This window comes from Chiloscyllium plagiosum, unplaced genomic scaffold (assembly GCF_037043375.1).
Source record: "Chiloscyllium plagiosum isolate Xiang-an unplaced genomic scaffold, Cpla_swu_hap1 HiC_scaffold_37, whole genome shotgun sequence".
Taxonomy (NCBI): Eukaryota; Metazoa; Chordata; class Chondrichthyes; order Orectolobiformes; family Hemiscylliidae; genus Chiloscyllium; species Chiloscyllium plagiosum.
The window spans coordinates 22,933,111-22,945,505 of record NW_028270175.1 but is presented as its reverse complement, the minus strand read 5'-3'; the positions used below and the strand labels follow the sequence as shown (position 1 = coordinate 22,945,505).

General features: G+C 40.0%; 1 protein-coding gene across 1 annotated transcript in view; it reads left to right on the top strand.

Moving 5' to 3' along the window:
- The window catches only part of acap3a (ArfGAP with coiled-coil, ankyrin repeat and PH domains 3a), a 328,671-nt gene that overhangs the window by 244,361 nt on the left and 71,915 nt on the right, over positions 1 to 12,395 (top strand). The window contains exon 10 of the mRNA XM_087980463.1: positions 10,018 to 10,029. Coding sequence (XP_087836589.1) covers positions 10,018 to 10,029 — 12 coding nt within the window. The remainder of the gene's footprint in view (positions 1 to 10,017; positions 10,030 to 12,395) is intronic.

The window sequence follows — 12,395 nt, the reverse complement described above, 5'->3', positions numbered from 1 at the left end:
ATAAAAGTAATGAAGTGCAAAATGGTCATTTTGGCCTAACAAACCCACTTGGTATACCTGTTGTGGCAATGAAATGCTACTAAAACACAAATTATACTATCTGTAATTAGTTCCTTTGGTATATTTATAGTGAATTGTTCAGTATAGTTGACCACATCATCATCCTCCAATCTGTCGCCTCCATTTCCCAGCTCAATGAACTGCTTCTTGTTTCGTTCCCACTCTTGCCCAGTCATTTGCAAGCAGAACATCTCCAGCAATAGCTTTTCTTCCCACCCCTTCCTCTTTCCACCTCTCCAGTAGCAGCCCAAACCCTGCCCCCGTCTTCACCTCCATTTGCTGTCTTTGCTACTGGGAAGACCATTGCTACTGTCTTCAGTGTCTGCAACAGACTGGAAGCCCTTTCTGCCAATCGCGAGCAACATGAGGATATCTTCATTGTTCAGAAATATTCTAAGGTGCCTCAAAGAGCCATGATTGAGAATTAGTTGCCAAATCAGGGGAGTTCAAAGCATGGTTCCTAGATTAAACCTACACCAAAATGACAGAGAGCATACCTCCTATCCATAAAGAGTATTCACTTTGACATTTTGGAGCCTTAGCCCCCTGTTTGGTATCTGGAAAGTAGTCACAGTGCCATCAGAATATTGAAGTAAACGTATAAACCCCTGAAAGTATGTTCACCACATTACACTGTGCCCAAACAAAGTTACAACTTCAGAATTACCAACTTGAAAATATTAAACTATTTCAATTCAATACATTGTTTGGAGTTTATATAAAACATCTCCTGCCAACACTCCTCCCTGTCATGACTCTCAGTTGTAGGCATTGGGCCTGTAAGCATTAATGAACCAGCCCATACTACAATCAGAAACCATGAGCTAATTGTAATGTTTATTTTCAAGTTGCTGGATGTTATGTAAAAGTGAGGAACTAAACTCAAAAAAAGAAAATGTATTTTTACCATCACAGCATTTTTATCACAGCAAGAAATCATTCAGACATTGAACCTATGCTAGCTCTCCAACTCGAGCTTCCTACTCTTTAATGTTAATGTTGATCTCTCTCTGCACCTTCTTGGCAGCTGATACACTGTATCCTGCACTCTCTTCTGTTACCTTGATGCACATGTATAGTACAATCTGCCTATAAAACATGTAAGACAACACTTTTCACTGTACCTCAGTGCATGTGACAGTAATAAATCAAACCAATCACGTGTTCCTTTCTCCTTTTTTAAATTCCTCCTTTCCAAATATATATCCTCATTAAGTGATTTTAAAGTTCTACCTCAATAACCACCTGCTCTAAAGTATTTACATTGGAACAAATCTTTGTGAAAATATTTCTTCTCACTTTCCATCTGTTGTACTTTAGTGCTACCTTCAAATGTGTAATCTATGTGTAATCTATTGCTATCAAATGATCTTTCACTGTTTGTCTTTTGCTAATTTGAAAACCTCTAATAGATTCCCTAGACCCTCTTTCTTTAGCAATCTCTTTTCAGGTGAAAGAAAGGTCCAATTTTCATAAGATCCCTTCACTACATTGAGACTTCATTCCTCATCTTCCAACCTTTTGATGTCCCATTTCCATCGCTCTATGTAAATGTTATATAACCACTCTCTTGTCCAGTGTCATTACTGGTATTCACTACAAGTTGGTTTATCCATCCTACATTCAGGAAATAAAAGACTGAAAGATAAAATTAGGATTTAAAAAATATTGATGAAACAGTACATTGAAATGTTTGCCCTATGGCTTATGCACTGAATGTGGTAAGCTATTAAAGTTGAAAATCAGACCACGATAACATTTCTGTGAAATAATTTATTTAAAGCATTCTTTGTATCAAACAGATTTCATTCAACAATTCACTTCATTACCATCTTTCACACCATTATTGTAATTAAACATTTAATCTGCAAATACAAAACATAAATATTTAAATTCACACAGTTATGCCCAAAACATAATTTGACAAAAAAAATTACTTTTCACAACTAATTTACTTTTATTTACTTTGGTTTGACTGCAGTTTAATCAGATTCATAATTTTTGCCTTGTGATTTCTACTAATCATCCTTTACATCCCTAGGGTCACTCTCAAAATCCTCAGGATTAAAATCTACATCTCATTCTTATTCTACATTCCTCAATGTTTGTTAATATGCTGAATATTTTACCATCCATGTCTGCAACATTACTGTTTACATTTCCAGTGTCACTGTCTGCATTTTCAATGCTTATTGAAACATCAATATTTCATGAAAGGCCACATTAGAATTTCTTTCTTCTTCAAGACAAAATAAAAAGATTTCTTGGTGACCCTATTCAGCTGCTGCATTTCTTTTGATGGTTCTAGTGAAATGTTTCAACTTTATTGTTGTTCCCATGAGAAAAGCATTCAGTGGGTTGAGAAACTCACTTAGGTGTGAAATTGTACTTTAAAATTTGCCGAACAGATTAAAAGTGACTCTCTTTTTTTTCCACTTCATTATGCCACATTATTCACATATCCCTGATCTACTGTCAACATTATATTCTTGCAGGAGGCTGGAAGAACACAGCAAGCCAGGCAGCATCAGGAGGTGGAGAAGTCAATGTTTCGGGTATAATCCTTCAGGACCCTGAAGAAAGAAGGGTTACACCCGAAATGTTGACTTCTCCACCTCCTGATGCTGCCTGGCTTGCTGTGTTCTTCCAGCTTCCTGCGTGTCTACTTAGGATATCTGCATTTTTTTTTTTGTCTTGAACATTGTATTCTGAGTCTGACTCTTACTTATAATGAGAATGATAGATGAAGGTCCTCCGAGAGTCTTGGTCTCTTACTTGCAGAACTGGTTCTTCTTGCATTCTGTTGCAATCTTGTCAACTAGTCTAGTATTTCCAGCTTCTCTGTCTCTAATTGCTGCCTGTCACTTTCTGTCAATATTTTTTGCTTCCTTGTTCTGATCTTTTCATCTTCCCTGGCTCTGTGTGCTGCTCGTCACCTCCCGTTATCAAGTAATAATTTATAGTATCTCAGAACATGACTTAAATGAAATGTGGAGAATGGGAAAATAAACTATTCTAATCCCGTTTTCCAGTATTTGGCCCACAGCCTTCCGTGTCTTTACATCGTGAGTAGGTGCCTAAACACTACTTAAATGTTATGAGGCTTTGTGCTTCTACCAGCCTTACAGGCAGTGAGTTCCAAATTCCCAGCACCTTCTAGATGAAAAAATTCTTCCCCACATCTCCACCTGGAGTCGAAGTATAGCTGCCAGTGTCACCCCAGGCAGTTGTTCCCCGGGTTGCCTGAGGATGGTGTCTCAGGTCACCATCTCGTAAACAGCTTTTCAAATGGCTATAATTTATTGTGAAGCTGCAGCAAAGTTAGTGCTGCATTTGTTAAACTGAAGGTACCTGTTCAGGGTGGACATTGCACCATCGCAAACCATTTTGTAGTTCACCTGTATCAGCAAATAAGTGTTTGACAGGTGTTCTTGTTAGGAAACATTTTATTCTTGTTGTACTGCAACTTAGGAAACTGCAAGAGCTGCTCATACCTTGAGCTGGGCCAATAATGCTGCTACTCTGAAGCTGATTGTATGTTCCCTCCCTGGAATTAGAGACATTCTGCTGGACAAGGCATTAAGTTATTAATTATGAGTTTGCAACAGTAACTTGCCCACAGCAGACTGCACTGTTTAACTGCACAGTTAACGAGATATCCATGTGATTAGAATGAACATACACAAAGAGATGAAAGGAAAATTCCACAGCCCTCTTTAACAGGACCTTGAATGCACATCTGGCTGAGTTTTTCTTCTCTGTTCAGCCTCTTTAATGAGTCTCACTGAATGGCTGTCTTCCCTCAGCCAGATGGTCACTCATTCCATTTTCCATTTAAAAAGAGTACACTTGAATAGATTCGGCCACATGTTTCTGAGGATGGGGGCAGATCAAGTGGAGTAACCCATTCTTAGATTTTAAATGTGTGTGTGTGTTGTCTCAACAATATATGTATATCATCAGTAGCACATATATGCATGTGTATTTAACACGTTTGTATGTGAACATGTATGTAGCTGTGTGTGTTCATGTGCCATTGCCTCATTTTGCCATGTTTTAATGAATGTGAGGATGTAATTTTATAATCCTGATGGTAATACTGGACAAGTCAGATCTACACAGTTAGGTGGGACTAGTTTAGTTTGGGATTATGGTCAGCATGGATTGGTTGGACCCACGGGTCTGTTTCCGTAAGACTCTGACTTTATCCCAGAATATAACGTGGCTCAATAGATCATAAGCTTTTTGTTTGATTGCATGGTTAATGTGGTGGTTAATCACAGAGTTTCTGCAACTGGAGTTTATTATACAAAAGGAGAAACAATTTAAAAAACAAGCTTCATTAATATTGAACGTGTTTAGAAAGATCTTAAAATGCATGGGAAAACAATGTTTTGTATGCTTCCCAACCTAATTTATTAGAGATTCAAAATCAGATAAAGTATGCCCTTATCTCAACCACTGAGGGTTGTACTTAACTAACTCTCAACAGTTTCTTTGATGTGGATTGTGGAGTCAGTTCAATGCCTTTTCCAAATCGATCACCATTTTGTCCAAAATCTTCTCCGGTCTAATCATAGAATTGACAGTATGGAAGCAGGTCATTCAACCCATGGAGTCCACACTAACCCTCCGAAGAGCATCCCACTCTATCTCCACATTTCCCATGGCCAATCTACCTAACCTGTAGGTCTTTGGACTGTGGGAGGAAACCCACACAGACACTGGGAGAATGTGCAACACCACACAGACAGTCACCAAGGGGGGAATTGAACCTGGCACCCTCGCACTGTGAGGCAGCAGTGCTAACCACTGAGCCACCATACCACCTAAAGATTCTTCTGACATCTCCATGACTTATTTCCAGTTTCTGAAATCAGTTATAAATTCTATCTTGCCATTAAATTATCAGCATGCATAAATACCCATCCCCTGACCTGGAATCAAACCCAGGCCATGGCAGTGAAAGCGCCAAGTGCTAACCGCTAACCACTAGACCACTAGGCAAACCATAACCTGCAGATTTCTAACCAAACTCTCCTGGTTTAGAAGTTTCACAAACTACCCTTCTGTCAAGGTGACTCTGTTTTCCATGAACTATCCTATACTTCTACAAGGACAGAAAACTAAACTTCCTTCTGATTCCTAGCAGGTCTCCTTTGAACTGCCCTAAGAATTGCTGTGCTTTCTAAACTAAAACTCAATTCATGATTATTCTGAACCACAAACAAGGTGATGGCTTCATGTTTACTCATTTGGCCTAAAGCATCACAGAATGAACAACTTTCCATTGACACCACTGGGGTCTATAGCCTCTTGCTTTTTGAGCACTGCTGGATACAGTCACTGTACTGGAAGAATTCTCTTGACGTTTTTTTAATGGAATACTTTCACAAGTGTGACCAGTAGCAACGTGGCACAATTTTGAAATGATATTTATACTTGGATTAAAAAAAAACTTGCATCACAATTTGACATAAGACCATATGGATTTCCCTGAATATGTGTGTACACATTTCTCTGTATATTTTGTCTCTGAAGATTAAACCTTAAGGTTGTTTTGGGTCCATTGATAATTCTGACATTGCTCTGTTCAATTTGAGTAACAATCTATGATCACCATAATAGACATCAGATTAGCACTGGGAGACATGCCTGCAAAGGGCTTTGGAATAGGGTGAGTGCAGACCTATAATCAGACAACACAAGGATGGGGAAGAACAGCATGAGGGTACGTGCCTGAACCAGCCTTGGAAAAGCACAGAGGACGGGCCTGTATTAAGCCTTAATACCACGAATGAGGAAGGTGAGAAATGTGGAGCTTCCTGTTCCTATTTGCTATTCGGCGAGCTCTGCTGGAGGGTGTGGGCAGGTGGGTGTTGAAGGTGAACAACAGCTGAGCTCACAGTGACATTGCCAGTTAGTATAGCCAGGTACACATTGCTTTTAGGATAGTGCAGGCAAGCAAGCTCATTGAAAGAAGCTCTGGACTGGGATTCCCCACCTTCTGGAATGGAGGAGAATCATAATGTCACAGTGTTACTGGGAATGGGGTTAAGGAACATAGTGTAGATACTCCTGACTGAGTCAAGAATGAGTCAATATGCATACTCACCTCCCCCCTCCCCCCTCCAAAACCTTGATCTGTAGAACTGTACATTTGCAGTTCCACATGTTGTTAATCCTGGAATGCTTAGTGGTTGTTTAGTGGATTTATCAGAGAGATGTTCAGGAAGCTGTTGATTGACAGGGATTTGCTTTTACATTCCCGAGTGCAGGATGGTTTGAAATTTTAACTAGGTTATGGTAACTAGTCAATCTTAAACTGAAAAGACAGTTGAAATAATGTGTCATTATATGAAAAAAACAAAAGGACATGTTAACTCTTTGGGCACTGAGGTAATATCAGAACGGAAAATACCAAACTAACCTATTTAGATTCTGGCAATGAAAAATCAACAGAGCTCAATCAATAGAATTACTGAAGGGTTCTGATAATCATTTGTTGAATCCATTTGCCATGTAGATAGAGTGTGAAATGTTGCACTTAAACGAAACAGACCCTCATTATCCAGATCCTTAGCAACATCCAGGTTGTTGCTCCAATGTAGCACCCACATAGTGGTACACTGTGAGAGTTAAGATACAGTCCCTTCTGCCCTCTCAAAAGGACATAAAAGATTCCACAGCACTATGTGAAAAAGAGCAAGGAGATTGTCCTGATAAAGCTGGTAATTGTCATCTTGTTACTCATGGGATCATTCTGTGCACCAATTTGGTGCTGTGTTTCCTATATTACAGCAGTAATTATACTTCAAGTACTTTTCTGGCTGTAGTGCATTTTTTGGTATCCTGGGATTATGGAAGGCATAGTCTTTCTGTTGATTATTAACTGATAATATCATAGAGGTTCTAAAGAATTAGATGGGCAAATGTTCATTTATTTGAACAGCAGATTCTGAAGTGAAAGGAAAATGGGGATACAGACATGTATTGTGGATGTATAAACCTGGTTAGAGATGACCGTAAGACCATAAAACATAGGAGCAGAAATTAGGCCATTCAGCCCATCGAGTATGCTCTGCCATTTAATCATGGCGGATACATTTCTCAACTCGATTCTCTCGCTTTCTCCCTGCAATTTTTGATCCCCTTAACAATCAAGGACCTATCTATCTCTGTCTTAAATGTATTCAATGACCTGGCCTCCACAGCTTTCTGTGGCAATGAATTCATAGATTCACCACTTTCTGGCTGAAGAAGTTTCTACTCATCTCTGTTTAAAGGGTCTTCCCTTAAATCAAAGGCTGTTCCCTCAGGTTCTGGTTTCTCCTGCTAATGGAAACATCTTCCTAATGTCCACCCTATCCAGGCCTTTCAGTATTCTGTAATTTTCAATTAGATCCCTGTCATCCTTCTAAACTCCAAGTATAGATCCATAGTCCTCAAATGTTCCTCATAAGTTAAGCCTTTCATTCCTGGGATTGTTCTCATGAACCTCCACTGGACCTGCTCCAGGGCCAGAACATTCTTCCTGAGAAATGGGGCCCAAGATTGCACACAATATTCTAAATGTGGTCTGACCAGAACCTTACAAAGCCTCAGAAATACATCTCTGCTTTTATAGTCTAGTCCTCTTGGAATAAATCCAACATTGTATTTGCCTTCCTAACTACTGACTAAACCTGCAAGTTAACCTTCAGAGAATCCTGGATTAGCACCCCCAAGTCCTTTTTCACTTCAGATTTCTGAAGTTTCTCCCCATTTAGATGATATTGAATGAGAGCTGAGGATGGTGATTGACTCAAAGATGTGAGCAGGAATAGACAAGGCAAAAGCATGACTAAAATTCGATTTGGAAGGAACCTCTGAAACAGAGAGAGAGAGGGAGGAGGGGGAAGTCAGGCAGAGGGTTTTAGGAACAGAATTTCAGGTTGGGATTGGACAGTCCTGAACAGTCTGGCCCTAATTCTTAGACTATGTCACCAAGTTCTAGAATCCCTAACCATTGGAAATATTCACCCCGTCTTTTCCTGTTAATATCTTGAAGACTTCAATCAGAACACCCTTTAAACTTCCAAATTCAAGAAAAAACCAGGCCTACTTTGTGTAATTTCTCCTCATAATTTAACCCCTGTCGTCCAATGTATAAACCTACATTGTAGTTCCACCAAGGCCAGTATATCCTTCCTGAGGTCTGGTGCCCAGATCTGCTCACAGTAGTCCAAGCAGGGTCTAGCCTAGTTTTGTAAAACTGCAGCGTAACTGCATCCTGATATTTCAATTTTTTAGAATACAAGGGCTAGCATTCCATTAGCTTTCTTATTTATTTTCTGCACCTGTTGGTAACATTGTAAAGATCTTTGCACCTGAAACCCTAAGTCTCTTTGGACATCCTTTTTATCTAACCTCATTCCATCTAGGAAGTTCCCTTATCTGTCATTTTTTCAGTCCAAAATGGATAACCTCACTGATGTTTGAAGGGAGAGTGTATCCTGATAAGTCACAGCAGAATAATCCGCTCAGAGACTATTCACAGTGGTGATGGAATAAGAAACCCTAAAAGGAATCAGAATGGAGCAAACAAGGTCCTGTCAACAAACAGGATTCGGGATGTTGGTAAAACACTGATGGAATGGGTTAGGCCAGATGAACCAAATAGCTTCTCCTGCCCATAACTATGTAATCAGATGGAAGTTTGCGTTCTCTCTTGATGTTTGACACTGAGCTCACTCAACCAAGTTCAAGCAAGGAAACTACGGGAACAAGTTGATTAAACATTTACTAATACAAATGCAGCAGAATCACAGGCCAGGCGCAATGAAAGTACTCTCTGGGGAGGCAGCATTTATATGGGTTAATTGATTCTTACAGCATTTATTGATCTTAAATAGCAGAATGGAATGAGATCATCGTCTGTCTCAGGTGGTACTGATGTTGTCAGTTTTAATGGCTTTGCACAATAGAGAAACCACCTTGAAACCAGTAGCTCCATAACAGCTTACAGCTGAATCTAATAAATTTTACTTAATGTTCCTGTATGAATCAATGCAGAATGGAAACTGTAAATTGCTGTTCAATGTTATGAAGAGAATTGGAGCTGATGTTAGGTGCCACTGTTGTGGCATCCCAACACAGCTGTTAATGGGTGATTATGCACCAATCATGTTGCTAATGTACACATCCAGCAGACAGTATTTCTGTGGGTGTAATTCATCCTGCAAAGCAAAAAGCACCAGGAAAAAAAGTCTCAGATGCTGACATTGCCTGCTGTAGTCAATGGCAACTCACTCCTGGTGGCAATGCTGCCGAGCGACAAGGATGTGGTTTCCCTAGGGCACTGCCACCTCTATTGGCAAGTACCAGCATCAGAACAGTGCCAACATAACAGCAGAAACCAGGTTCTGGCTGCAGGCTTGTGATCTTCTACCTACTGTATGTGAACATAATTGAGGTGCACACTGTGATGGGTTAGCGCACCCCATGCAGTATTGCCAGTTCTGGAATTTAACAGGATGTACTGGAACAGTGACTATGAAACTGAAGCCATAGCACAGCAACAGTAATCTAGAGTACAATCAGATGAGCAAGTTCTACCCTGACTCCAAAGTGAGATGTCCTTCTCCAGAAAAATCTTAGGACTCTCAATCTGCCTCAGATTTTTTTATCAGGTTAGATACGGAGAGCGAATGCATTTACAATATAACTGCTGTATCTGTGTGAACAGAAGCCACATTATACCAATGCTGCATTGACAGGACCAGTTCACCTTCAGTTTGCTTGTGGTTTCACTACTTCAGATAGACAAGAATATAAATCAGGCACTTAACTTGATCATATTTAATTACAAGATGAATGTCACCAATTAAATTAGATAAATCTGTTGACCTTGTCTCTCTTTTCTCCTCCCAACCCCCACAATGGCGTCCTTGATGTTCTTCAAACAAATCTCTGCAGACTCTGCTACAGGTAGGTTCAAGACAAATCCTATTGAAAACTCTAAAGTGTATTTTTCAGCTGATTTAATTCAAATGCAAAACAGTGAAAGAATTGCAGCAAGGCTGATGAGAATGTATGTGCAGAAGAGGAGATTGCTAAAGTTATCCCGAGGACGTTGAGAGAGTTTCCTATGCACACGCTTCTGAGCTGATTGGGTCAATCCCTTCTGAATAGCCTGGCAATGGGCAGAAGCAGAAATACAGTCCATGAATGAACCCTGATTGGGAATCCATTCTGGAAATCAGCAGTGAATGGATTGCGGCAAAGAAATAACAACCAATTCAGAATACAGTCTGGGAATGAGCACTGATAAGGAATTGAATTGAATTTAATTTATTGTCATGTGTACTGAGGCACAGTGAAAAGCTTTGTCTTGTAAACTGGGAATGCATTCTGTGAATGGGAACCGGATGGGCATACAGTCTGGGAATGGGCACAGGATGGGAATACAGTCTGGGAATGAGCATAATGTGGAATACAGCCTGAGAATAAGCACTGGATAAGAATATAGTCTGGGAATGAGTGCAAGCAGAAATACAACCTGAGATTGAGCACTGGATGGAAAGACCAACTGGAACAATGATTTAAGCTTTTAGGGCCAGTGCACATGGCTGGTAGGTTCTGTCAGTTAATAACAACTATAAAATGGAATCTGGTCTCACGCTGGGAGCCAGCTGCTTCTTGGAGAGAAAGCTTAAACACATGAAGTGACAGATGCTGGCCTTACAGATTAAGGTTTAGCCTTTTATCTCAAAGTGATTGGATTCCAAAACTGGTGTAGTTTTGTTTCTGTCCTTTAGAGTCTTGGACAACGTACCTCTGGTTCAATCCATTACCCAAGGAAGGGCTACAATATTGAACCATCAGAAAAATATTGGAGCCGAAATAATTCAAATATATGCATCGGCTACAACCCCATCCCATTCAGAAAGATGAACGATGATCTTATTGAGAAATTTTAAATAATTAAGAGATTCAATAGGGTGGATAGATTCCCTTTGGTATGGGGATAGTCTTCTGTTTGAATTGGGCTATTTTAGCTCAGTTTGGAGTGAAATCAGGTAGGACTCGTTTGTATAAATGGTAAGGAAGATCCAGAACACACTTCCCCAAAGGCTGTGGATCCAGAGTTAATGTCATTACCAATACTAAGATTATTTGTATGCTGAAGGTTTAGGAGATTTGGAGAATGAGAGACTGAATGAAGATGAGGTACCAATGGGTCATTGTCCAATAAAATCACAAAACAGGCTGAACGTGGGAGCTCCTATTCTCTAGTGCCCAGTTTCCCAGGGCACCACATATTGAAGCACACCCACAGCATGTGACTGCCTTGCATCTTGCATCTCAGAAGCTCCTCACCCACCATGGGGGAAGCTTGGAAAATATGTGTGTTGAGCACAAGGGAGAAAGAAAGAACCAGCGTCATAGGACTCTGCTCCGATTTCTAATGGCCCAGAACTCAACTCATACAAAAGGCTTAAGTGGAGGACATATGCCCCACAGAATGTAACAGCAAAAACAGTACACTATCTAGCTCAGCATTTTTGCACCAGTGAAATACACACACAAGTCACCTCGTTCCAATGGATCTCCAATGCAGATTTGATTTTATGTCCTGAATCAAAACACATGTACCAACAGGTTCAAGAACACTTTCTTCCTCACTGTTATTATACTTCTAAATGGACCTCTCGAATTTCAAAACCAACATTAATGTTGCTTTTTGTGAACTTTCTTACAGTCGTAACTATGTATTCCTCGCTCTGCTCAATCATCCTGTGATCTTTATATGTTATGATCTGCCTATACTGCGCACAAAACAAAACTTCTCACTGTACCTATGTACATGTGACAATAATAAATAAACTCAAATGTATATAGTTGTAAAATATCCAGAACCCATTATTATTTGCTCTCTCTTGTCAGCATTTCTCTTCCTATATCACCGCATTTCCTTTAAAGCCACATGTTATTTTGTCATACATTTTCTGTTGAACCCCGTGTCTGCGTGGGTTTCCTCCGGGTGCTCCGGTTTCCTCCCACAGTCCAAAGATGTGCAGGTCAGGTGAATTGGCCATGCTAAATTGTCCGTAGTGTTAGGTAAGGGGTAAATGTAGGGGTATGGGTGAGTTGCGCTTCGGCGGGTCGGTGTGGACTTGTTGGGCCGAAGGGCCTGTTTCCACACTGTAATGTAATGTAATGTAATCTAATCTATCAAACTCCTCCTCAAAATTAATATTCAGAATCTTTTAGGCATTCCCTTTCATGTTCTATATTTTTCCTAAATAAATGTGATGAATTTAATCAAATGTTGAGTCCTTCACAAATTTGAT